The 27,479-nt window shown below is 54.5% G+C and overlaps 1 protein-coding gene across 1 annotated transcript; it reads right to left on the reverse strand.

Moving 5' to 3' along the window:
- LOC129592385 (uncharacterized) lies at positions 1–26,145 on the reverse strand. The gene is made up of 3 exons (XM_055488404.1): positions 26,014–26,145; positions 675–1,677; positions 1–612 (listed from the first exon to the last, which is right to left on the reverse strand). The coding sequence occupies exons 2-3, from the start codon at positions 1,575–1,577 to the stop codon at positions 421–423; spliced, it is 1,095 nt and encodes a 364-aa protein (XP_055344379.1). The 5' UTR covers positions 1,578–1,677; positions 26,014–26,145; the 3' UTR covers positions 1–420.
- Between the last annotated feature and the right edge of the window lie 1,334 nt (positions 26,146–27,479).

Genomic DNA, 27,479 nt, shown 5'->3' on the forward strand with positions numbered 1-27,479 from the left:
TGCCATCATAATCATACTGCAGTATGATCGCAGCGGAAACCCATGTAATTATACGTACGTTTGAAACGTACGACAAGGCCGATCCGATACTGCAAATTTCCAAGGGATCTCCGAAGAAGAGCGCTAGCTAGGCTGGGATTATGCTATAACTATGCTAATTATTGTGAATCGATCACGTATATCGTGTTTAATACCGGTTCGATTTGACAAACTGTTGCCGATCTAAACCGGCGCTGAATGACGTCTAGTACTAGAGCCGGTCAGGGTGGCAGTGCGCAATTATTGTGGATCGTTAACCATGTCGGTGATTCTAAGCGGCACTAGCAGCGTAAGTCAGAAACGGGCAACAATTTGATAGGTAGAAAATGTCTCCGCCAGCGCCATTAAGGTGTGAGGCGCTTTTGCGGGAAGGTGGCTGCGTTAATGGCGTGTGACGCTGCGCCGTGCTGTGGGCCAGGAATCGGTGTTCTTGGTCAGCGTATTCCCGCGGGACCGCTCCGTGGATCGCATGGAGAAGGCCGTCTCCCGCCGCTTCCGCCGGATATTAGCGCTGCATTGACACACCTCCGCGATCCCCGCCCGACAATCTTTACTTAACGCTATCAGCATAATCTGCAATTAACGCGGGAATTAACTAAATATTGGCAAAGGTCACGGCTGATATTTATACCAACCGGCGTGGACAGTTGACCGAGGTTGAAGACGATCCGCGTCCACAGCGAGACGATAGGATGCCGGCTGGAATACGGGAAGAGAAAAACAGCTACCGGCTGCAGCAGAAAGGTCACGCAGTGCACCGCGGCGGCCAATAGAAAGATCTTCCACAGCAGCACGCGCCGCTGGAAGGCGCGGCCCTCGCGTTCCTTCACGCCGGCGGTGTCGGGATGAACGCGGCGCTGGTGGCGCGCCCACAGGAAGCGCATCATCAAGAGCAGGTACGTCAGCGCCGTGAGCCCCACCGGGAGGTAGTGTCCAAAGATCTGCTTCAACAGCAGCGCCGTCCCGCTGCGCACGATACACCCCTTGAAGGGGAAGCGGCCGGCGGTGGCGGCGCCTCCGAGGGGCACGGCCAAGAAGTACAAATGGCAGCTGAAACCGACGATCCAGACGAAGGCGATCTGGAGCAGCTGGACGCCGCTGGACGTCCAGCGGCGGTAGCGCTCCGGGTTGATAAAGGTCACGGCGATGTAGCGGTTCACCGCCAGGATGAACAGGCCCCATAAACTAGCCACCACCGTGGAGAGGTTGATAAATAACTGGACGGTGCAGAAACGGTCGTTGTAGAAGAGGGCGCTGTTGCGTGTCTCGGCCAGGTACGTGCCGAGGACGGCCAGCGGGAGGTGGACGACCAGCAGCTGGAATTCCATGAAAGATTGGTTGGCGATGAGGAGGCGCGAGCTGCGGAAGAGCCGGCGCTGTCGCAGCACCACCGCCATCGGGAGCAGGAAGAGCAGGCTGCCGGCTACGCAGATGACCAAGGTCACCGCCATGAAGGCGACGAAGGCGGTCTGATACTCGGCGAAGACGGACGAGGCGCCGTCGGTGACATTCACCAGGATCCGCGAGCTGTTGTTCATCGCGGCATTAAGCGGAAAAATGCGCTTATGAATTGTATAAGCGAATGTACCGGAAATGGCATATATTGCTTGCTTAATCAGTTATTAAATATATAGGCATCTAAAAAAAGCAGACTTAAAAATGAAACACACGGTGGATAATAATAAAAGAACGTTTGGAAAATTCCTAATAAAATTACGGAGCGAATTAAGGATGCTTGATGTGCAAAGCGAAAATCAAGTTCACAGTGAGGAAATGCGGGACTTCCTGCAGCACCCTGCCGACAGGTGATCGCAATTTCTGACTACGATCTCGGTATTGTGCGTGTTATTTAATCCAGGAATAATACTGGCATTGTTAGAGCGCGTAAGCAGCTTATAATTACGCCGGCTGTATAATAATCGTATTACGTACAGCTTGCATGTACACCGCAATGGGCGACGCATGGCGTCGCATGCTCGAGGCTGGAAGAAAGCGCCCACCTGGATACCTGCTGTGTGTGAAGAATACGATATCAAACTGTTGTTCCCGGCGTCCTTGGAGCTTCCGGTGCGGCGCAACGGCACAATAGGCGAAAGGTCACGCGCTGCTGGCAGCCGTGCTCGACTTGCGCTATAGAGCCTAGCGCGTGGAGGCAGAAGCTAGTACCGGCACAGGAGGAGCACGGCAAGTATTGTATATGCAAAGAAAACTTTTTTCGTGCATCGCTCCATTAGCTACTCAGTAGTAACAGAATGATGCACGAAAAAATCAGTCCACGGTGGGCGGTGTCAGATATGACACAGAAGCAGATGGAAAATGGGGCAAATATCGCCTTTATTGGTAACAATAAAGCAACCACAAACAAACACAGAAAAGCCAATGCGGCGTAAGCTGTGGAAAGTAGCTGCCAGCGAGCTCGTGAGAATCGTGATAATGATGCAGCGTGCTGCAGGTATGCAACAGCTGATGCCGTAAAGCATGGAATCGCTCGTAGGCGCTGGGCTACGCCCCCAAGAGTGCAGAAATGCGCTGATTGGTCAGCGTAGACAAAGTATACGCTGAGTGAGCAGCGTAATAGCGCGGCACGAATGGAGTAGCCATGTGCGGGCGGGCGACAGAGCAAAGCCACAAGAGGTGTCTACCGCCTCGAGTGTGCGGTCTCTGACATGCCTCTGGGCGGGAGTGGGAGCTCCTGCGAGCACCTTCCGACTCTGCCCCTGGCCAACCCGGTAGGGTGCCAGGATCCGATACCCGGTAGGGCCGGATGCCACTTTGTCTCTAAACCCGTTAGGGTCGGTTGCTCCAGACCCGTGGTGCGGTATATGGAAGGCACTATTGCATTCGCAAGGACAGGTTGTCCCCTTCCTGGTTTAAGTATGGTGGACCAAGCCCGGTTGGGCTGTCCATATAGGGCCAGAGTAATGCCTCTGGACAGGAGAGGTGCTCCTGTGACCAAAATAGTATGCTTGGACGAATTCCGTTAGGATGGCCATGCTTTGGTCAGACATGCCTCTGTTGGACCTGACCCGTTAGGGTTGTCCCTGGTGTGGCGGGAGTGGGAGTCCTGTCGGATTCCTTTCCCGTGGCCAAAGTTGGTGCTTTGGACCAGTCCCGTTAAGGTGGTCCATTTTGGTCGGGTTTGGCCCTTCATGCCGGTTTGGTCGTGCACCTCGGGCCAAAAATCTTCTAAGTCCAGGAGGGCCATAATGGAAAAATTTTCTAAGTCCCAGGACCGAGGTGGTGTGATGGACCAAACCCGTTGGGGCGGTCCAAACTCGGTCTCTGACATGCTCTGGGCCGGGATACGGGGTTCCATTGTGATGTGGCTCGCCTCCGGCTGGTGTGGGACGTGGGGGTCCTGTATAACAGGTTTTGGCTCTCCGATGTGGACTTAGTCGTTTTTTTGATGAGCCACGTCGTTGGACGGGCCAAAAAACTTAGTCGATTTTTCGGTGGGCCACGTCGTTGGACGGGCCAAAAGACTTAGTCGATTTTTGGTGGGCCACGTCGTTGGACGGGCCAAAAGACTTAGTCTTTTTCGACGGTCCAAAATGGATGGCGGGCCAAATGGACTTGGTCGCTTTTTCGACGGTCCAAGGTGTATGGCGGGCCAAAAGGACTTAGTCGTTTTTTCGACGGTCCAAAGTGTATGGCGGGCCAAAGTTGCAGACTCGTTGAGTCTGGTCCGTCTCATTGGCCGGGGGCCATGAGTTAGCTACCATGTCCGATGAGTCAGATAGGCAATTTTCCCTGAGACCGTGGCCATAACAAAATTAAGTGGCTCCTGACGAAAACATCAGGTTAGCCGGGCCAAACTCCAAAAAATTAAGTTGTGGGCGCCGGTAGGCGTTTTCCACAAAGGAGTCGGTCTGCTGACTAGAAGCATCCTCATTTGGCCTCGGGGCGGTGCATCTTTTGGATGGGCCTCTGGGCGGTCCGTGGTGAGGATGTTGGACGTGGCATGCAAAGTGGGTGTACCACAACATCTATGTGGCTCCCAAACTCACTTGTCCCAGTTGCCTGGTATGGCAACTAAACTCGTGAGCCGCATATGGTCCGTTGGACACACAGCGGGCCTGGTCCAACTTCTATGGGCCAGGACTTGGCCTTGGCTTGTCGCAACTTCTATGCGGGCCAGGCTGATCCTTGGCTTGTCGCAACTTCTATGCGGGCCAGGATCGATCCACGGCTTGTCGCAACTTCTATGCGGGCCGTCGCTGCCTTCTGGGCGCTGGATCCTTTCCATGCCGGTGAACCAGGCCTTGTGCCAAGTTCGGTCCGATGGACTCCGTCGGATGGTCTGAGATGGCCGAGCCAAATTCATGGTCCCAGCCGCTAAGCCAGAGCCTATCCGGGGAATCCGGTTAAGATCCAGGGATTAAGGTCCGGTGAGGTAGACGATACATGGCTGTAAGCCACGTTTGTTGGGCGAGGGTCACAACCGTTGGATTGTACCCACCATGGTGTTCAAGTTCGGTTCAGCCGGTGCCGGTTCAATTTTAGGGCCGACATGCAGGAATGGCCGTTGGCCTATTCCTGCCCTCCTTGTCCGGCTTGGTCGCCGTCGCCCAACCCTGGGTTGAGTGGGTCAACGACGCTTTCCTCCATGTCCGCCAATTCCTGTTCAGTCAGGTTATGTTGATGTTGGCTGGAGGTGCTGGTCGGCTGGACTTCTGGGCCAGACTGTTCGGCCTGGGTCTGGACGTGTGCGGACGATCCTGTTGAGGATCGTTGAGTGCGAAACTTCGTTGGAAGTTTCCGCGCTGCCGTTCGGTTAACGAATGCTTCCGCACCGTCGTCGAAGTCCGTTGGATGGCGATAACGGTAGTCTTTGGCGCGGCTCCTGAAAACATTCAGGGCGCTTTGGATTTTGACTCCCGCTTCGATTTCGTGGATTTGGTTTCCAAGGAGGGCCACCTGGGTCAGTAACCGAGGAATGATCGTCCCCTGCCGATAGGCAACTTCAAGTTCCCAGTGGCACCGTAGGTGTCCGAGTCTAGCGGCGAAGATGCGTAACATCGTGCCGTTGTACGAATAAGCGTACGTTCCCGGGACATCCTTGTGGTCGGCCGGCCTGCATGGGATTTCCATGGCGGCTCTTGATGCTGCGATTATAAAACTGGCGTTCGCGTCCGGTAGGACGAACTGGGCCAGGTATTTGACGACGTCGAGTTGGTCGTCCTTTATGTGCAGTTGGCACAAGTCGTTCCAGTCCGGTCTGGTAACGGGCTGTCCGAGTAAGTTCACGTCCGTGATGCTCGATAGAGCATTATCACGGACCATTGGGTAGCCCTCGCGGTTGTCGATATGTTCCGCCATGCTAAAAGCACGGGGCCACTCCTTTTTCTGCATTTCCATCTCAAGTCCGGACCGGACGACGAAAGTTTGCAGGTTCTGGACCATGGCGTCAACTTGGGCCCATCTATCCCTAGGGTATGGAATAGCGCCCATAATGTAATCCGTCACCTCCCGATGGGGACGTGACCGGATATTGATGCCCTGGTCCTCAGCATGTTTATATGGGTCGAAGTCCGTGGCACTGACGCTTGCGTCTTGTCGGGCCGGTGGGTCCGATGACGGCGGTGCGGACTCAGTCTCCATTGGTATCTGAATGCTAATGTTGTGGGCCACCGAGCTGACACTTCGTTCTGGTCGCTTGGTGGACTGAGCGACAACCAGACTGGACTCTGCCTCGCTCCGTTTCCCGGGTGATGTGCGCGTTTGGCGCTGCTCGGGCTGGCTACGGCGGCCAGTTTGGTCCTGGTTGCGGCTGTGGATCTGATGACGTAAGTCATCTGGGTTCCGCGGTAGCGGTGCCAGTGGCGTGCGTTGCTCTGTACGCGCTGGCTGATATTGGCCTTTCAAGGCATCCAACAGTCCACCTTCCATCAGCTGTTTGGCCACCTGGTCAACCATAGCTTTGTTGATGTTTTCCAGGATCTGGTTGTATGTCGTCGGTGTAGACATCTCATATCCGTAGGATTAAGAGCCTGACGATGGCCGTTGCTGATGTCCATATGTTTTCGGGGCGGCCGTTGGGCCGCGTCCTGAAGACTGGTCAGAACCCGTGTTACGGGCTCGACGTTCCCGGTCTCGTTCCTCTTTCCGTTCTCGAGCCGATTGGCTGAGTGGAGGAATCTGGGTTCCGGTACTGCTCCAGCCAGGTTGTCGGGCACCACTGCGTTGCATGTAGAGATCGTAGATCTCTATCTGCTCGTGGTCCGTCAGTAGGGGAAACAGGTGGCTTCCATCGCGGCTGGTCATGTGGCAGTATGCATCAATGTTGCCTCTCACCACTTCCAAGTAGAAGCAGTAGGCTCTATCATTCTCGTCGCGGAAGCCCGGCCGCAGGTGATATGCGCAAGGGAACAATTCCCGTGGGGCGTTGTCCCGGCGGTTTGAGTGATCTCCGCTGTTGCGCCTGCAGTCCGAACATCGCGGTTCGTACTTCTGCTATGGTGTAAGTCCCATTCTCTGTGGTAACAGAAATGAAACTTGCAGGATAAGGTTAAGTCCACTTTCTATGACGGGTCCCTATGATAATTACGCCCTATATTTTACGTCCCTATGATTTTACGTGTGATTTGTTAACTAGGCTTTTCTTGCCCGGTGAATTATATCGGGTTCACCCCCTAGACCCTATGCGAATTCTACGCCTAGGTCACTGATGGTAAGTGCGCCGCTTCTTCTTGGACTTGGTTGAGGCCAAGGAGGCGGGTTCGGTGGGACGAGGGCCATAGCGATCCGGTGGATTATTCTTCATCCGATACCGCTGCTGGGCTTCTGGCTCGTCGACAGTTTGCTCGAGCCAGCCTTCGCGCAGCATCTTTTTGACGATGTATCGCACGTCCTCGCTGAGGTAGTACAACCCGTTGGGGCGACTAGGGGGATATTCATTCCCGTCACTCAGCTGAGGGTCGTACGTCGAAAGTTGTACGTCGTATCGTCCAAGGAGTTGATTGGCCATTTCGCCTCTTGTTAGGCCCAAGGAATGTTGCGTGGTGGTCAGTACCGCCAAGATGGCATTTCGCCATTCCCAGTAGCCTTGAGGTGCTTCGTCACGTCTTTCCGGTGGGAACGTGTAGAACATCTGCATGTTGGGCAGATGGGTTCGAAGGATGGCTCCTTTTTCATAGGCCATTCGAATGTATTTCATCACCTTGGACTTGGTGATTGGTGGGCCATTCCATTTCTGGATAAGTTGGAAGGCCAAGCCTCCTGTAGCAAGGGTTGTACCCGTTTGGGACAACGCCTTTAAGGCTGCCTTAATGTATGCCCACATCTCGTCCGTATTGGAGATCTTCGGCTTCTTTGATGGATCTCCGCCGGGCCATTTCCTCGCCACCGTGGTTCTCGGTGGCGGCACATAATCAATGCGCGGTTTGGCCGGGCATGGGTCGGGTAAAATCCATTGAATCTCACCGTCGTTCGATTCTGGTGAGGTGGAGTCTCGCACTCTGTCCCGTTCGGGCTGTGCACCGCTTCCACTTGGCTCAGCGTCTTCTACGCTGGCCTGACTTTCCCGATCGGCGCCTTCTGCGCCACTTTGGTCCTGACTGGCGCCGTCTGCGCCGCCCTGGTCCTCCATGTCCTGGTCACCGTTAGGTGGCTGATTCTCATCACCAGGTGGGATTTCTATGTCGTGGTCCGATGGGACGTTAATGGTCAGTTTACCAGGGCTCTGGTCATCGTCATCATCGTCATCATTGTCATCCGAGTCGGACTTTTGGGATTCCATAGTTTGGTCCCGGTCCGGCTCTTCTTCTTGTTCCTCCTCCGAGTCCTCCGGTTCGGAGTCCTCAGAGTCCGACACATCTCGGCCCGGTGGTAGCGGGCCCTTCCTCCCGCTCCTCTTTGCAGCCGTGGCCTTTGTGGCCGTAGTCTTTCGACTCTTAGTTGATGTGGCTGATGGAGTCGGTGAAGGAGGTCTGGACTGGCCAGCTGCGTTAGGCAGTGACACAGTGTCCCTTGGCACGGGTCGGATTCCGGCCGCGCGCATCTCTTCTTCAACTTCTTGCCGTGCAGCCTTCTCCCTTCTGTGACGGATGGTCGAGGAGGCTTTTCGACCGGCAAGTTCTTTGGACCTGGCAGTTTGGCCTCTTGGGAGATTAAGTAAGCCTCCTTGGCTCTGCCGGTCAACTTGTCCTTTGGCGGTCCAACCGCTTTTTTCCGGTCCGGGTCCCATCTTGTGTCGACGTCATGCGACACGTACAGAGACCGTTGGGTCTTCTGTGGGATGAATCCCGGGATAGTGGAGCGAATTGGCTCCGCCCTATGTGCGTTGGTCGTTTCCAGGGTTCCTTCCCTGACCAGCGCAATTAGCTCATCGGCCAGTCTGGTAATGAGTTTATCCAGGTTCTCTTCTCCCTGGTAATAGAGGGCATTGAGTGTCCTGGCGATATCGGTCAGGTTAGACCCTCTTGGGTTGTGCAGGTAAGCGATGGTCCTGCATATCTGATGGAAAGGAAAGTCCCTGCTACGGGAAAGTCCTGCTGGCCGATGGGCCACATGTAGTTCCATCATGCTGGTCCAATCACGGTGTGTGCGAACCAGAAGTCCCATGTCCAGAATCCGAGATACCATCCGCCGCATAAAGGGTGCCGTTAGTACACGGTCCGCCGGCGGTAGGCCTTGGTATTCTTCCTTATATTTCATACGAGACCGGAGGACGCAGACGAGGCATTGGTACATGTCTCGTCCTGTTGCGCGCCTCATAGCCCTGGCGGCTGCCACGGTTAATCGCACATAGTGATCCGCTGGGACCTCTATGTGTGTGGCCTCCGGTCCAGGGTCCGGTAGCTCGGCCTCATCGTCCCAGGGCGAGGGAAGCATGACTTCTTCTGAGGGTGGTTCTGTCACGAAGCGTGGTTCATACTCCTCGTCCCGCCGTGAGCGATTTAATGTGGGCTCTGCTGGTTTATCTGGACTGTCCGATAGGACTTGAACGTCTTCATCGCCTGACAGCTGCTTTTCGAGCTGGGCGATCTTGGCCTCTTGACTTTTCTTGTCCTTGGCCGCTTGTTTCTTTTGGCGGTTCCTTTCGGCCTCTGGGTTAGGTGTTGGCCGAGGTGTGGCCGCCTGACTTCCACTCGGTTGAGGGCAGTTTGGACGAGTGGCCTGTTTGGCCCTCGGTTGAGGAGAAGCTGGACGAGAGGCCGGTCTGGCCCTCTCTGGGTTTTTGGCCTTCCTTGGCTGCTTACTCCGTTGGGAGTTAGCTGAGTGGATCACACCCATGCCAAGTGCCAAATTATCCAGTGTCCCGGTTATGGGGAAAGTTACTGGACGGCCAAAAGGTATGTCGTCGACACTGGCGGGCATGTTCGTCAATATTGTCGGAGCAGCGGCCGTTGGCCCTGTTCCGGACTGGCTTTGGCCTGCCGATTCTTGTGCCGACGAAGTGGCTTTCGGTGACTCCTCCGGTTGGACTGGTTTTGGCTGTGGCTCTGCGGCCACAGGTCCGGGCGGAGAAGTATCCATTGGCTCTGAAGCTGCTGCTAGCTGCGTCTTTGGCGGTACCACAATCAGTTTGGCACTTGACAGCAGGGCTTCAGTCATCATTGGGTCTTGCTCCGGTGGGGGAAAGGCCCTTTGGTTGCGACGGGTCCGGTAATCTTTTACCATCCGGTAAATTAATGGCGCGAGCATCTCGGATAACATGTCATATTCTTCCATGTTATTCTGCTCCTTCGCCTCCTGTCTCTTTGTGAGCAGGAACCGGTATCGCCGTCGCTCATTTTGGTCTGAGTGGATGTATAAGTGTCTCTGCTCGGTAGGAGTGAGAGCACTCATGGGCGTCAGGGCCGTGTCGGCTTCCGCTTCTTGGTCCGAAACAGCCGGAATTATCTGCACCGTCATTCTGGCCGATTCTGTGACCACTGGTGCAGGAGTTCTGACCGTGACCGTTACTGGCTCAAGTGATGAACCTGCAGACACCGTAGGTGCTGCGATTCGTTCCACAGTAATAGTCATGGTTGGCTGCTGAGGAGGTGTGGTGTCCATCCTCTCTTTGGTCGGGGATTTGCCTGGCCGGCTCGGTGTGAACCTGGCAGGCGCCGGTTCGATGGCCGGCATGCTAGGCATTCGCGCCGGGGTTGATGTGGCGCGTCCAGGAGAAGTCCTTTTTGATGGAGATCGACTTCGGCGTGGCGATTCCTTCGTTGAAGGTGGCCGGACCTGACTGGTCTCATATAACGCCCTTTGGACCTGTTCGTCCAAGTCTTCTTCGTTCTCCGACTCCTCGCTGGACGAGACGCCCCAGAAGGCCGCTGGCAGTTGAGGACGTTCGTCCTCACTTTCTGCCTCTTCTGGTGGAAGTTCGTCTTCCACTGGCTGGCCTGGTCGCGGGCGCGGTTCTACTGTCCATGCCCTTGGGTTAATATGCAAGCCTCGTATATAGATGGCGTGCTCAATTAATTCGCTAGGCAACTTGCGTTGGCGAAGGGCCTGGCACCTGCTTCGCATGGCCATCAATCTCCTGATGAGGATTGTCCGTTCTTGGACCATCAATTGACAACCTCGGTTGATGCGGTCAATCTCGCGGTCCGTTGATGTGGGATCGCCGGCGCGTAGTCGCTGGCGTATGTCCTCCTCAGTTAGGTTCAGGCGAAGATCAACTTCTATGATCTCGCCCACAGTCAGGTTATGCGGGTCATCCCATGACACCGTTTGAGTCAATCGGATGCGATGCCTCGTTGGAGGTTCGTCCCGCAATGGCTGAGTTGTTCCTGACGGAATCGCTGGTGCTTCCGGTGGGGAGAGCACATGTCCCTTGCCAGGAAAGTTCTTCGGCGGCGACTTCTTCTTCTTGGCCGGTAGGCCACGAAGCGTCAAAGTCGGTGGTTCCGCCTTCTTTGGTTTAAGTATGGACGGGCCGGGCCTGGTAGGGCCGGGAACGTCTAAGTCCTTTGCCGGGCCACTCCACGCTGGTAGAGTGGGCCTAGTTGGACGGTTAAGTTCCGGGTTCTCGCGTGGTCCTCTCCAAGGTGGGAGTGACCGCTGCGAAGGAGGCTCTTCGGCTTCTGGAGGAGTCCTCTTCTTCTTTTTGAACCTGGGCGACTGTGGACCACTTGTTGTGGCAGGAGTGGCTGGTTCTGGCCTTCCTCCTGTCGATTTCCTGTCCGTTGGTCGGACAACGAGGGTGCCACCTGATATGTCGCCTTCAACTGGTTTCGGCGTGGGCGGTGATGACGCCGTTGGCGCATCAACAGCCATTGGGCTTGTCGGTTCACCAGCCGGTTGGACTGGTGTCGACTCCGTTTCGACCGGCTTCTCCGGCGTAAGCTCGAAGGTTTTATCAGGCAGGTTCACGTCCATTTCGACGTCCTGCGGTGGAACTTCTATGCTGCTGTCCGCTATGGCAGGTCCAGCAGTGTCCACGGGTTGGCTTGATGTTGGACCAGGCACCGTTAGGGCCTGGGCCAACTCAGCTGGAATTGGCTGTCCAACTGATGATAAGGCGGCCGGTTCATATGTCAGGGCCAAAGGTGCTGGCGCAGACACTGGTGATGGTCGCCATTCGTTTACTGGATCGAAGTCACTGGGGCGTGCCGTCGTTGACGGGCCAGGTCGTTGGACCTTCCAGTAATCTTCGATGAACTCACGGATCCATCTTGTTGTGTGGTCCAAAACAGTTAACGATTGGCCGGTAGGCATCGTACTGTTCGGAGTAAGATCCCTGAGCAGAGCCAACCGTTGGGTAAGGCTCTGTTGCTGTTCTGTCAGCCTGACCGCTTCTGGGTCGAATGGGCTGAGATCTTGGATCCGGTTAGTTAGGCGACGCTCGATGTCCTCGGCATCTCTAATGAGGTTTCTATTCCTCATTGCCTGAGGGATCGTCATCCTAATGGGTCCGGTGTCAGCATCGCGTAACCGTTGGTCCGCTGCTGCTTGTTCTTCGTTCCATTGTTGACGTATGGTACGGAGGGCCGGTTGATTTTTGTTAACCAGTAGGTTTAAGACAGGGAAGTCGTCCGCATAAGCAGGTCTGCCTTGCGTGACGTTGGCCCTCATAATCAGTTCCAGGCGTTCCGCTATTTCTGGTGGCGGCGCCAGTGAACCTGGTCTAGGGTGGACCTGTCGTTCTGGCGCGACCATATGATCAGGCGGAGCTGTTAATCCTGGTAGTAGGATTGGATCTGGCATGTCGAACCAGTCGATGTCGCTGTCGGTTTCTGTGTCCGACGCGCTGGCTGGTCGACTAAGTGCTGGTCCGGCTGCAAATCGTTCAGCCGGGATCCGCATGATTCTCAAAAACCGCATCCTCAATTCTTCCGCCGGTTGGCGTGTTGAGGAAAGTGTCGGCGTGAGAAGTCCAGTTTGTCCGACACGTGTTGGCTGCCCCGGTCGGGGTTTAGGCAACACGCGCCTAAGTGCTTCATCGATCAGGCCAAGCTGATATTGCCGGTTACGGAAATCGCGCAACGCTGGTGCGTCGTTGGCCGTGTTAAGTGGCTTGTCCATGAACCGCAGCATGGCCCTTCGAATCCTGGTTATGTATTCCAGGACGCGCTGGAATTCCAAGTCTAGCGCGACTTTTCTCCGCATAATGGCGATGTCCACGCCTTTCAGACTGGTGATGGCTTTGCGGATTTCCTCCTCTAGGAGTTCCGCCGCGTGAAGTTCGCGTTCCAGAGGCGGTATGTCTGGATAAGCCCTTAGGTCGTACGGAGATGATGCTGGTTCTCGCGGTTCCAATCCAGTGGCCGTTAACATTGCCTCGTCGGTAGACGTAGGCTGGGCCACTGGTGGCGCGGAAGATTCCCCTGTCGTAGTGGTAACTACGACTGTTGGGTTCAGTGGGGGCAATGCTGATGGTGCTGGTGGCGGACGTGTTGGTGCTGCGGATCCTTCTGTCCTTAGCTGTCTGTCCGTCCGGTGCTGTACCAGCTGATCCCTCAGCCTGCGAGATGCCGCCAGCAATGCCTGACCGGTTTGGTCATGCAAAGGAAATATCTCGTGCTGAGCCTGGCGGGTCGCAATTTCCTCGCTGAGTTCGTGTGCGAGGCGCCGGAACTCTTCTTGATCGAGGAGGATGCGCTGGACCAACTCACGGTAGTGAGGGCTGCGCCTATCCAATTCTCGGATCATGGCCTCCAGTTCTTGGATGGCATTCTCTACATCCTTCAGGTTGTCCTGAAGTTGGTAAAGTGGAGTCCGGCCGTCGGCCAAAAGTTCGGTGGGGGATTCTATCCTCATTGGTGGGGTGGTTAGATCCACCTGGACGTCCCCTTCATCTTCATCTTCGTCTGGCATTGGCGACGACACAGGTTCTGTCGGTGGGACAGTCTGGTTGCGCCCGGCCAACACTGGGTTCAGTGCTGGCCCTGCCACTGGTTCCGGTTCGGCTAGGCCAAGTTGGGCCGCCAATACTGGTGGAACCTCTTCTGGCCGGTTATAAACTGTTAATCGTCCGTCCACGAATACCCGTAATGGGTAATCACGTAACCCGTCGGGCCGTGATATGCTTGGCTGGGTTTCCGGCGGCGCTGGAGTTGCATACGCTTCCGGTCCCGCTCGTGGAGGTTCGATGGACGAGTCAGACGGCACCTGGCCCGTAGGGTCAGGGTGTGCCGCTGAAGGTGGGCTGTACGGCGGTTGACCGTATGCTCCATATCCGCCGTAAGGCGGTGGATATCCATAAGGTCCTGGCGGATACATCCACGGTGGTGGGTATCGCCATTGGTTTGGATCTGACTGCGGCTGGTTTGAAGGTCCAGGCGCAGGATACGGTGGATATCCATAATGTGGATTGTAGTATGGCGGCGGAGTAAACTGTGGCCGCGGTCCAGTATGGACCGGCGTAGTCATGACCGTTGGCCCGACTGCCGCAGTTGTAAAAACCGGCTGATTTGCCGAAGTGGTCGGTAGGCCACCATACAGGATTGGTTGAGGTGGGCCGGTTGGGCCCTGAGGGTAACGTCGGACCGTTTGGCCCGATGTAGAGCTTGGCTGGCTGCCAGCTACTGCTGCGTTCACCAGGAGTCCGGTATCGTCAGAGAATGTACCTGGCGGCCAAAGTTGTGGCGGAATGGCTCGAGGTGGCAGAGGCTGTGCCCGCGGTAGCGGTGTGTCGGCCCGAAAACTGGGGCCGACTGACATAGTAGCCAACTGCTCGGCGGTTAGAATGGCCCTAATGTTAGGTACCTGTACACTCGGAGGCCGGTTAGACGACCGAGTGGAAGATCCGCCCGACCGGGATTCCGGTCGTGAATATGGATGTGTGCGGTTACTTCGGTCGGAGTCATCTGAGCGATCAGTACGTCGGCGTCCTTCCATCGTTGAATGGGGCGCTGTCATGAGACGAATCACGCGGTGTTAGACTCCTACCTACTTTGTTAGTTCGAAGTACGGCTAGCTACTTCTAAGCTACCATATCCGTTATCGGACCAGGTTAAGCTACTTTTAAGCTACTGGTCATTTAGAGTTAGGATAGTTAATTTTAGGTTAGTTAATTTCGGTAGCAGCTCACAGATACGATCGTGGGATTTTAAGGTTAGTTAGACTAATTCTAAGTGTACCATGTCAGATATTATTTTATGTCATTCTGTCCAGCCTTATCAACCGCCTTGTCCAGTACGTCCGGTGGGACTGTACTGGACTTATCCGATACGTCCGGTAGGACCGTATTGGACTTCTGCTTTTTGCCCTTTGAGACTTTTTCAGATTTTTCCCGTCCCGTGGTTATACGGGTGAGTAAGTCTTTATCTGCCTCATCATCAGCGACTACGTCCTCTTCAAGGACTTGCTGGGCCGTAAGGGTTGCCTTAGGCTTTTTAGGCGTTTTTGGTCTTTTGGGCTTCTCTTTGGGCGCCGTGACCACTTTTGGCTCTTTGGTCGCCACTGGCTTATCCGTGACGGATGTCCCTTTTTCTGGTTCCGCCGGGGCCAAAGTTGGGTCAATGACGGTTAATGGCTGGTTTTGGAGCTTTTGAAGGGCCGGTGTCTCGAAATCCGGTTTGGCCTTTCGAGGTCGGCCTGGGCCACGCTTTACTGGTGGCGCTGGGTCTGATGTCTTCGGGTCAAGTGGGCCGTAGCCTGAGATTTGCAAAGTCTTTTGCTGCCCCGCCACAAGTTTCTTGGACGGGCCCTTTCCAGGCTTCTGCTTCTTCAGCAGCTCCTCCAATTTATTCTGGGTGTGTGGGAGCTCTGCGTTTTGTCCCGGCTCTGCCTTGTTGTTGCACCTTTCCGACTCCGTGGGTTGAGGTTCCGCGTCGCCGCCCTTCTTTTTAGTTGAGCGAGTTATTCTGCGACTCGGACCTTCCGGGTTAAGGTATGGCTTCAAGCGATCGACACATACAGTGTGTTCCACACCGGTGTCTCGCTCTCGGATCCAGTAAGTGTTCGGCTTGGGTATGCCGATGACGATGTAGACGCCTTCGAACTTGTTTGGATTGGTCGGGTCGTCTACCATGTTCTTCAGGGTGACCAAGTCCCGCTTTTTGAACTCGGCCTGCGACTTCTTTTTGTTGTAGATGGCCGCGTACCTGAGGAATCCTTCTTCGATCCGCGTTTTCGCAATTTCATGCGCCCGGTTCAGGCGCTGTTGCATCCTCTTGACGTAACGTTCGTTAGTCGTAAATGTTTCTGGGACGTTGGTCCCAGCGAGGACGTCTTGTGGTATGGTCATTTCTCGTCCATATAGCATGTGATATGGCGAGAATCCAGTGGTTGCGTGAACGGCACGGTTCATGCCGGAGATCACGTAAGGCAGGGCCCGGTGCCAACGATGTTCGTCGCCGGCGCCGCGAAAATTTCGAATTCCGTCCCAGATCGTTTGCATCTGGCGTTCGACTTGGCCTTGGCCCTCTGGGTGATAAGCGGATCCGAAGGTCTGCTCAATGCCGAAGATTTTCGCCACTTTGGCGAAGGATTTCGCCGTAAAATGCGTGCCCCGGTCGGAGTGCATTGTATGTGGCATGCCGTACTTTAGTACAACTTCTTCGACAAAGAACTTCTCAAATTCTTTGGCCGAGTTTATCTTGGTCGGCCGGGCTATGGTGAACTTCGTCATTTGGTCGACCACCACAGCGATGTACCGGTATTTCTTTGTCTGGGTTACCGGTAGAGGTCCTTTGAAGTCGGCGAAGACGCGGTACCAAGGCGCTACAGCTTCGGTCGGCTGCAGCATACCGTAGGTAGCTCGCCGCGGCACTTTGCCGAAGATACACGTCTGACATCGGTCGATGTAGTCGTGTATGTCGCAGCTCATACGGTCCCAGTAGTACCTGAGTTTGGCTGATTCATTCGTCTTGCGGTATCCAAAATGGTTCCCTGTTTTTCCATCATGGAGGGACTGGATAATATTTTTCCGCATGAACAGAGGGACAACGAATCTCCTTTCGAGTTTCGCATTGATTTCGGTGAGTCGGTAGAGCACACCTTTGTCCATCTGGTAATGTTCAGGTAATTTGGACCTCTGATCCATTTCGCTTTGATGTTCCAACTCGTGGATTTTCTTGGCCAGAGTTGGGTCGCGATGTTGCATCCGTCGCAGTTCTTGCGCGGTGCGGTCCATGACTTTTTCTGGACACGGTGGAACTTCGGGCTCTGGCTCTCCCGGTGTGGGCGCCGGTACATTGATTACCCGTATGTCCGCCGTGCTAAAATCGTTCCAATCACTGATTGCGTTACAATCAGGAAGGAGAGGCTTGTCCCATTCGTTTGCGGGGTCCTCGTCGGTTACTTGCAGCCTGCGCACCTTTATGATGCGTGCTGGGATCTCGTCTTTATAATCCTCGAAGTTAGGGACTTGGTCCCACTCTTCGTGTGGGCCTTTGTCATCGTCCCGTTCGAGTGGCCATCTGGACAAAGCGTCAGCATTGTCACAGAATGTGCCTGGTTTGTACTCAATGGTGATGTCCCGTCCCTGTAAGGCGAGGGCCCATCGAGTAAGACGAGGGTTGATGCCGGGCCGGTTAGACTCGCATCTGAGCAGGTTGGTTAGGGCTCTATGGTCCGTCCTTACTGTGAAAGGTCCGTGGTCAATGTAATGCTTAAACTTTTGGACGGCCCATACTACGGCTAAGCATTCCCATTCGGTCACGCCGTAGTTCTTTTCAGCTCCATGTAGGACACGGCTTGCGTAGGCAATTGGCCTCGAGTCCTGGCTGAGTATGGCTCCGATGCCAGCGCCACTTGCATCACATTCGATGGTGGTCTGCTTGGTCGCATCGAATTTGGCCAATATTGGGGCTTCCGTTAAGGCCTTTTTGATTTCGTTGAACTCGGCGGTGTGGGCGTCAGTCCAGTCGTTCTTGACCGAGCTTTCCTTCCGCAGGAGTTCATACATCTTGGAAGTCTTCTGGGCGTAGCCCTGGATGAACGTCCGGTAGTAATTAGCGAGTCCAAGGAACGAGCGAAGTTGGCGCTCGGTCTTGGGCGGTAGTTTCTCGGCGATGGCCGCTACCTTCTCGGGGTCAGTATGGACACCGTCCTTGCTGAGGATGTGTCCGAGGAATTGGAGTTTTTCCATTCCAAATTCGCATTTCGACGGTTTTATCGTGAACCCGGCATCTCTGAGGCAGAGGAGCGTGTTTCTGAACGCTTTCCTAAATTCCTCGAATGTTTTGCCGAAGAATATCACGTCGTCGATGTATGCGAAGACGCCGCCTTGTTTGCGGGCCGGCGCCATAATCCTGTCTATAGTCATTTGGAATGTGGCTGGCCCATTGCAGACGCCAAACGGCATTCGTTTGAACCGGAACATCCCTTCTGGAGTCACGAAGGTAGTGTAGTCCATGGACGCTGGGTCCATAGGGATTTGCCAGAATCCGGACTGACAGTCTACCTTGCCGTAGTAGGCGTTTCCTGCACATTGATCCAGAAGTTCGTCTGGATTGGGCAATGGGTAATTGTTCTTCTTGGTCACCGTGTTCAGCTTTATATAGTTTATGCAGAACCTGGTGCCCATGGTCCCGTCGTTGTTTTTCTTCGAAGCGAGGACCACTGGAAAACTCCACGCTGCCATGGACGGTTCAATCACGCCTTGGTCCAACATTTCCTGGACGTGCTTATTAATGAACTCTCGTCCCTTCCAACTCGTTCGGGTTGGGTTCATTTTGATCGGTGCAGCGTCGCCAACTTCTATGACGTGGGTCACTCCTTTGACGTCGCCGTAAGGCTTTTTGGACGTCGGGAATATGGCCCTGAGTTCCCATAAGTCCTGACGGAGTAGAGCGGTCTGCTCCTCGGTCAGGTGGTCGCCAAAATGTGCGTTGGCGATGTGGGCGCGGATTTCACGCTCCACTTCTGGATCTTCCTCTGCGGTTTGGAGGGAGTTGATCTTGGCGTAATCTTCGTCCGAGATTTCCTCGTATGGCTCCACTTGGCCCATGTTGACTCCTTTCCGGAGTATATGGGGCTCTTTGGAGTAGTTTGACACCAGTATGGTGAAACTAGTGCCATCATGCTGGACTGGTCCGTCGAGCATGGCCAGACTCCGTTTGGTGTCTTGGCTTCCGAGGTACATAAGTTTCTGTCTTGGGTCGACAGGGTAGTCAATGCTAACTTGGACCGGGGTAATGGACTCCGGTGGGAGTTCCACTTTTACAGTTGCCCGGACCATAGCATGGTCATTAATGGTGCGGTACCGATTTGGATTATTCCCTGCCACTTTTGGCCATGGTAAGGCGTCGGCATTGGGAATTGACCAATCTACGCCATCCTCCTTGATGTCTGGCTCATAAATGTCGCTATAGTACAATCTTTGCACCTTTGCGGAGGATTTGGTCGCGTCGGGACTTGTTTTGGACCTGGATCCACGCATGTTCGCTATTTCGAGTTTGGTCCTCCGCTTCGATCGGTAAGATCAAGCGGTGTGGTCGTCTCAGCGATTTAAAGTGGATTGGCCGTCCCGGGTCCATAGTCCGATAGGACCGGACCTTAATCCAGCAAGTTGAGTAGGCTGGTAAAGTGTACCGCAGGTGGACGAAGACCACTTCTCTCTCCTCCTTAAGGCAGTCCGTTGGACGTTCGGTCCGCAGTTTGCGGATTACCGTTGCCTTGGCTCGGAGTTGGAGAATTTCTGTGTCCTCTTCGTCGTCACTTGATTCCTCCGATGATTGGTTATCGGAGTCCGTGTCCGGTGAGTCACTTGAGCTTTGGACGTCCGAATCGGTAGACTTGGGTTTGTCGTCCTGCTCAGGTTTTGGCTCGCCATTGTCCTCGTTAGAGGTTGGCGGCCTGCCGGTCACCGTTGGTGCCGGTGTGGTCATAAGATCCACTTTTTGGATCTCTGGCGTCCCGGTTGCGATTTCCTGTTTCTCAGGTTCGTCCGGTTCCGCCAAAGTGGTTGGACGGCTCCCGTTAGGGAGTGGCGAGGCTGGTCGGCCTCCTGCCCAACGTTGAGCCGAACGGGTCTGTATGGCCCGTATTACTGCTTCAACGCCGTCTCCACATAGAGGACAAGTCAGTTGGACTTCCTCCGATGAAGGGTCCTGCTCATTCTGGCTGGTGTCCTTTCGATGGTCTCCCTGTTCTGGGTGTGGGCCATCATTGAAGCGCACTTTTGTCGCTATATGCGGTGCTGCTTCTGGCAATGGTTCCGGTATGGTCCTGACGTTGGTCAGGCTCAGGTCATACTTTGGCCATATGCTGACGGTTAAGCCAGGATGTTGGGCCACTTTTCTTCAAAGTGTTATTATGTCATCGAAGAGATCCGTGCACATCTGTTGGAGTGCTTTCGGAGCTTCCATGTGGTACTCTCTGTATTCCCACACTAGGGCTAGACGTTCGTCCTCCCATAAAGCTCCTTCTTGGACCAAGTCGTCCAGTTCTTGGGCGAATGGTCCGTATTGTTCGGCAATCTGCGGCCACGTTAGTGGTGCGCCTTTTTCTTCAAGCCAGCCCTCTTCTAGGGCAAGGATCCGGCCAGCGCGGTATTCGAGGAAGTTTCTGACCCCCGTAAACCAAGTTTTGTATCGCTGGACCAGTTTCTCCTTAATCTCTCTGTCAGGCACCGGCCGTTGGCCCGGTGCCTCTGGTATCGGGATAGTCTTTACTATCCCGTGATTTGGCTTGAGTATGCCTGCACGGAATTGGGTCATGTAACGCTCGATTGCGTTATGGACGCGCAGCTCCCATATGAGGCTTTCAATGGTATCCAGGCATTCCCAGCATGTAGAAGGAGAACTCGTCGGGTGATCAAGCCGATTAACTCTCACTTCATCATCGGGTCCCGGTGCCTCTGGTATCGGGATTGACTTTACCCCGTCCCAAACGATTTCTTCGTTTGGCTTGAGGATGAAAGTAAACTTGGAGTGGAGATAGTCACAGCCAAGTAATACGTGCACGTCCGTTAACGTCGGTTGGACGAAGAACGTGTGGTGGCTCTTGTATCCCTGCAGTGTCACCGGTACGGTGCAGCAGTGGGAGACCACAAAGGCGGTTTGTCCGCCAACACCAAGGATTTTGGTGTTCCGTCCTAATGGCTCCGTTTTAATGCCATTGGCGGTGCAAAACTGCTCGCTGATGAGGGATGTCTCCGCTCCAGTGTCCAGCATAGCGAGCGTGTTGGACTGGTCCAATCTGGACTTTGTGTGTCCATGCTCTTACGGTCTTTGGTTTGCGGTTTTCGTCGAGACCAACTGTCACTTCCCGCATTACCGGTACAATGGGGATTAGCGACACTGGTCCTGGATCGTCAGGAGCATACTTGGGTGCTGCTAACTCCTGTTGGACAGACTCTTCCTGCGGTGATGTTTCCGCTACCCGTAAGGTCGAAAACATATTTTTGGTGTTCAGGAAGGTCCGTGAGCTGTTGATGGTTCGCACCGTTGGTGTGGTGCCGAGGGGTCGTCCACCGGTCTGGGGCCAGCAGGTGCGGGGACTTGACGCCTCAAGAGGTTCGGCTGTCCACTCTTTTAGGGATCCGACCTCACTGTCCGTATCTTGTACGGACCATCCTTCCGTTGCGCTGTCGGAGGATGTGTCTGACGCCGATTTAGGGTACGTCATATTCGTGGTGCGACGTCTCGCTTTGCCACGTAGTCGGTTGGCCTTAGGGTTGATTGGGGCTCCGAAAATCGACTTGGTCGCCTGCAGTGCGACTGTCGGTCTGGCATCACTTTTAGAGCCAGGTGGCTTAGTCGCTGGTTTGGCGCTAAACCTGGATCCGCCGGTAGGCTGTTGAGCCATCGATTTGGGATCCATGTGGGTTAGTAACTGTACAGGGGTTATGTCCGGCGGTTTAGGTTCCGGTCTCAGGTCAGGTGAGTTGCCGATACTCCCCGAACTTAAGCGTTTCCCGCGGTTGGGCTGGCCCGGTTGGGGCCGCCTCCGCTGCCATTTGGCTTCACCAGCTGGTCCGGTATGGGTGGTAGCGCTGGCCTTTCATTGGCCGGCGTTTGGTATCCCTGCTTTGGACCATTCTGCCGGTTGCCGCCACCGGACCCATTTCCTGAGCCGGTGGATTGCCTTCGGCTGCCATTCCCCCCATTGCCACGTTGTGGTCTGGGTTGTTTGGGTGGCACTAAGCCGAAGCGGTTAGGGTTTGCTGACCCGGTAGGGTAGCCCTTTGTGTAACGGCTCCGCCAATCCAAGTACCACTTTCGGTTTGGATTTTCGGAGTGAGGCCTGTTTGCATAGCCACAGCCGTCGGTTGTGTGGTTTCCCCACAGGCAGTGGCTGCAAGTGATGATTCCCTCTTTGGCCCATCGTTCGAACATGCGCTCGACTCGGTCGATGTACATGTCCTCTTGTCTGCGGGCCTCTTCGGGGCTCAGAGTTTGGCGTTGGCCACTCTGGCCTCCGTTGCCTCCTGGGCTTCGGTTCTGTCCCCCAGGGCTATTGCCGCCTTGGCTTCCGCTAAAGCTGGCGTTTTGGCCCTTGGAGAATTCGCCCTTTGGCCCTCCGCTACTGTTGCCCTGACTGTAGCCAAAGTTGCGCTGGTTTTGGGCCTGGCCATAGCCGCCACTACCGCCGTTGGGCGGTGTGGGCCCACGTTGTGGGGAGGCTAAGTTCAAGGCTGCGATGGCGGCGTATGTTGCCTCGATTTGGGCTTGCGTCGCTTGTGGGGGATATAGTGCCGGTTGTTGTGGTACGACTTGGGCTGGTGGCGTTTGTATGGCCGATCGGATGATTGGGTATCCGCGGCCCGCCTTCCCTTCGTACTCCGGCTTCCCCATAGTGTATTGCCGGACATAGTCCCGGAAATCTGCCGGTGACTTTGGTATCCGGATATCCAGAGCGCGGCGCAGTTCTGGCTCTTTCACGTTTTCCCTCAGAAAGTGAAGGGTCATCGTGTCGTCTAGGCCAGCGCGCGTCTGGAGAGTCAGCATGGCGTCATAATACTGCTCTGGGGTTTCAGACCCGTGCTGATAATACCGGTGCGTAATTTCCCCCATGGCAGTGGCCTGCTGATTGTCATCGCCGTAGCGAGTGGCGAATTTCTGGAGCCACTCTTCCACTGTCCAGCCGTCTTCGTCTTCACGATTGGCTTGGCCAGTGTACCATTCCTTTACAGGGTCCGATAGGGCCATGTAAATTCGGCTCATGAAGTCCAGATCTGGTTTGTTCAGATCGGACGACTGCTTACAGATCCGTCGGACCTGTGCAAGCCATCCTTTCACCATTGTTTTGTTGCCGTCAAATTTTGGCAACACGGTGCGGACTTGAGCTCTCGCATTTGCTTTTCCCATCTCTTGGGCCATCTTCTTGATTTGCTCTCTGGTTGAGAGAGAAGGACTGGCCGGTGGCGACGGGGCAGGTGTTAGCTGCAGTGGTATCTGCGGCACCTGCTGGGGTTGAGCCAACATTGGCTGTCCCGGTATAAGCTGGATGGCCCCGTTGGACGCCATCCATCCATATGCTCCATTGGGGAGTTGGACCAACATGGGCGCATTGTGGCCCTGGCCTGGTTGGGCTGCCGGTCCTGGTGGCGTGACCGCTGTTGGCGGTCCGCCTAGTGGTTGGGGCACGCTTTGGCCCATGGGCACATTCTGGCCCATCTGCGGCTGAGCTTGGCCCGTTTGGGCTGCCGCCGAGATAGGAGGGCCAAATAGGCTTAGTTGGCCTACTAGTGGTTGTTGCACCGTTGGTGTACCACTTTGGCCTCCCATCTGTCCTTGTGTGGCCGGTGGTCCGAACATTGGGCTCAGCGGGTTGGTCCGGTTTGGATCCATGCCGCTGGTGTGAGCCTGGCTTGTTGCCGGATGTGGACTAAAACTGAAGTCCATGTTCGGGAATATGGACGGATACAAGGACGGATACGGTGGCCTTGACCCAAAGTAGCTGTGGCTGGGTATTGCCTGGCTTGGGTCAAAGCCTGGCCCGCTTGACGTAGACGGATGAGTCTGCGTTGCGGGTGTCACTATCGTCGTTGGACCGATAGTGGCTGTTGTGGTGACCGGGATTGGTGGTGGCGGCAGCGTTACTGTCGCCGTGGATGATCCCTGGTTCACCGGGCTGGGAGGTGTCGGTATGGTTGGCCCTGTTGGGGGATGTCCAACCGATGGTCCTTCCACAGCCATATTAACATGGTAGTTCTGCTGGTGATACACTGGCTCGCGGTAGAAGCGTTGGCCCTGCCGCAAAGCCTCGTCGACTTTTTCTTGTCGACGCTGTGTATCCGAGTCCGGAAAGGTATGGTAGGACGGTGGTTCTGCGGACAACTCGGAGTTTATGTCTGCGAGGTGTGATTTTTCCGCATCTAAGCAGGCGTTCTCCGTGCTTAGCCTTTCCAGGTCCTCGTTAAGTTCGGTTATTCGTTGGGTGGCCGCCTGGTAGTCTTTGACCAGGCCGGCATTATTGGCCTCCAATGTGATGATCCGGTCATGTTGGCCCTGGATCACCTGTTTGGCTTGGTTGAAGGCCTGCTCCAGTTGGACAAAGTTTTGGTGTCCAATGGCGCTGTTTTGCTCAAGTTGGACCCGAATGGTTGATTCGGTCTTGAGCTGGCTCTGGAGGGCAACAATCTGTTGCTGGAGTTGCACGTTCTGTGCCTCCTTCTGTTGAACCGTTTGGCTCAACAGTCCTCCTTGTTGAATCGTCTTCATGAGATTTTGGTGGCTCTCATAAAGAAGATTATAGCCGTTGCGCAGGCGATTGATTTCGTCCTGCAGGTTGGCCAAGTCGTCGGTGAGACGCTCATTTTCATTCGAGAGGCGGTCCGCCTCTGAATCGGTTTCATCGATTGTGGTCCGGGCCGCAGTCAAGTCGTCCTTGGCTTTGGCCAGCTCAGTCCTCGTAGAGGTGAGCAAAGCTTCAAGTCCCGCCACTGCCATTTCTAGGCTGTGGATTGTCCTCTTGAGCTGGTCTCGCTCGGCGTTGGGACATGGTGACAACTTGAGCTGAGTTAGCTCAAGTTGGGTCTGGGCCAGTATGGCCGAGACACGTTTAGCCTCTGCGTCCGATTTGGACGCGAGGTCTGTGTGCTTGCAGATCTCGTCCTGCATCCAACGTTCGGATGACAGGGCTGCCTCTGCTATGTCCGCCAGCTGTTTGGTCAGGTCCCTTACTGTGGTCCGGAGTTGGTCGACTTCGTCGATCTCCTCGGGCCGGGTTGCCTGGATCAGCTTTGGCGGGCTGACGTTGGCGCGGCTTGTGTCCCAGGAGGACTGGTTAAGGTCCATCCTGGCTGTGGCCCTGTTAAGTTGGGCCAGGTCCACAATTGGCTCTTGGTCCGGTTTGGACTGGCCAGGCGCGCCGATGACGTCCTTGGTCGGTGATGGCGTTGTATAAGTTGAGCCATCGTCTTCAAACATGATTGGCGACTGACTCACGGGCTGTTGGCCCTTTTCATGTGCCTTTGGACCAGCCTTTTTGGCTTGGCCCTTTGCCTTGCGTCCACCTTTGGCCACCGTTGGTGCCTCAGGTTGGATCTGGTCCGAGCCCGATAGGGTTGGACTTGTTATCAGACCCTGGACGTCAAGGTTGGACCGGGCCAAGTTGTTTGGCCCTGGTCCATCGGTGCGTGTCTTGTCCTCACTTGTGGCCGCCGTTGGCGCCTCAAGTTGGACTTGGCCCGAGCCAGGTATGGCCGGTTGTTGTGCCAAGTCCCGAGGGACACTGTTGGCCTGGGCCGGTTTATCGGCGCCAGGTTGGCTGTCCTGAAGCTGGTTGGCCTCGGACAACCCGTCGGATGCCTCCAGGAATGTGTCGTCCCGGGTGGCGTCCAGACTTTCGTCGCTGGTATCCAGGTCAGCCGGCAGGATTTGGTTGTCCCGCCTGGCTCGGGCCTCGACCGAACTCGTAGAGCCGGCCGAGTTTGGCTCGTCCGGGTCAGAACTGGTTGTATTTTGGCGCTACGGAACCCGTAGGGTCCCGTTGGTTCGCGTGGCGTAGTTCTTCCCGCGAGGCTTGGCGTAATCATTTTGCTGGCGCCTGTCCATAGGACTGAGCAATCTCCGTTGGAGTTGCTCATGGCTGGTGTATGGCATCACCTTGGCCAAGGCGCTTTCAGTTTGGCCCATGGTATTGGGACTTAGAAGGTTTCTTTGGTCTTGGTCCGGACCGGAACGTTGGGTTGGATCGCTGTCGGTGCTGGTCAGGTACGCTAGAGCTCAGGTTTAGCGTTAGCTTCCTATGGCCCTATGTTACGTTACTGACCAGTGTGACGTCACGTACGAAATGGTCTTGCAAAAAGCTCTACGTCACGAGTAGCGTGCCGTGAGCAAAATTGCAAAAATAATATGAGTCACTACGACTGTTATAACACGGGAAGTTTCCCACGTGTTCTGATTGGTCGAAATTTTATGGAAAGTTACCACTCTGACGTCACGCGACTTTTCGCGAAAATTCCGGCTGGACAAAATGGCGGTTGTTTTTCGCCGATAATTCACCAAAAATTAGGTAAAATTTTCTCGAGAGTTCTGTTACACTTTTCTAGTGCAGAATTTCTCAAGGAATCCGAAAATGCTAGATTTACGCAAATCGGATGAAAGGTTCAAAAGTTATAGAATTTTGAAGTGCGGTTCTACGCGGAAACCTCGAAATTTTCGAAAGTTCTACGAAAACCTACGCGTCACAGTCTGGTCTTACCGAGTTTTTCCTCGTCCAAACTGCTGCTCCGTCGATCCCCTTCACCCTCTTCTTCCGTGAGGGCCGCAGCGCACCCGATAGGGCGTTAGATGTGACAGGACCGTACCGAACGCAGTTTTTGCGCCGGGAGCCAAAGCTGCGGGAGGCCCACTTATGAGCCTGACCCGTATCAACGCAACCCGGTAGGGCGCTTATTTGGTCAGCTGGAACGTACCCAACGCAGTTTTTGCGCGGGGAGCCAAAGCTGCGGGAGGTCCACTTATGAACCTGACCCGTATGAGTATTCCGTCGCGCTGCAGGTTTCCAATGAAACCTGTATGATGCAGGAGACAGATGAAGGTCGCGGGTTGGCTGGCCTACTTATAGGCAATCAGCGTAGTTCGACCAGAAATGATGCCTTCACTGGGAGATCAGAGATTCCGGGAAGGAAAACCGAATGATTCTGCTACCATGTCAGATATGACACAGAAGCAGATGGAAAATGGGGCAAATATCGCCTTTATTGGTAACAATAAAGCAACCACAAACAAACACAGAAAACCAATGCGGTATCACTGTGGAAAAAAGTAGCTGTGAGCGCGCAAGTCAGTATCGTGATTAATGATGCAGCGTGCTGCAGGTATGCAACAGCTGATGCCGTAAAGCATAGAATCGCTCGTAGGCGCTGGGCTACGCCCCCAAGAGTGCATAAATGCGCTGATTGGTCAGCGTAGACAAAGTATACGCTGAGTGAGCAGCGTAATAGCGCAACACGAATGGAGTAGCCATGTGCGGGCGAATGGACCAATCGAGTGTTTCTCTATATCTAAAATTCTTATAAATTGTGTGTTAACAAGGCCACCTCGCGCTGTATAATACCGTAACGCAACGGTAGATTTATTGCACATATAGAACGAAATTCTTGATATGGTATGATATGCTGACTAACGATCTTGTTAGCAGATATACTGACAAGATCTCCATCTTCCTGTGGTACGAGGACAGTAGCGCTGCAAGCTGCAGATTAGTCGGATGTTCATTGTACCCTAATCGTGAATGGTATGTTCACAGCACCCAATTGTCCTCGTATCAAACAAAAATTAAGAAATTGAAACGGGCACCACTGTAGCATCCGGCATAACTTGCGACCATCATATCTGTGATTATTTCGGATGCCAAGGCGGTGGTTGTGTCATGACCATCATCTAGAAATGGGTGGTTTATAGAAACATTCCTTGTTGCTTATGCAAATCCGTTTTTGTACTCGTGGTAGTTGAATGCCGCTACGCTATTTTAATGTAAGGAGTAAATTACTAGCACAGAATTTTTATTTAGATGGTGGTAATCAATTCTAATCTGGGTTTACTATTCTTAAATCACAGCCCTACAGTTTAATCAGTTCTCATGACAAGTATTTCGTTGAGTAGCTAACTCACCGGCAACGGACTGAAAAATCCAGTCAGATTGGAATAGCGTCATACCTTTTT

This window comes from Paramacrobiotus metropolitanus, unplaced genomic scaffold (assembly GCF_019649055.1).
Source record: "Paramacrobiotus metropolitanus isolate TYO unplaced genomic scaffold, Prichtersi_v1.0 Parri_scaffold0000052, whole genome shotgun sequence".
NCBI lineage: Eukaryota > Metazoa > Tardigrada > Eutardigrada > Parachela > Macrobiotidae > Paramacrobiotus > Paramacrobiotus metropolitanus.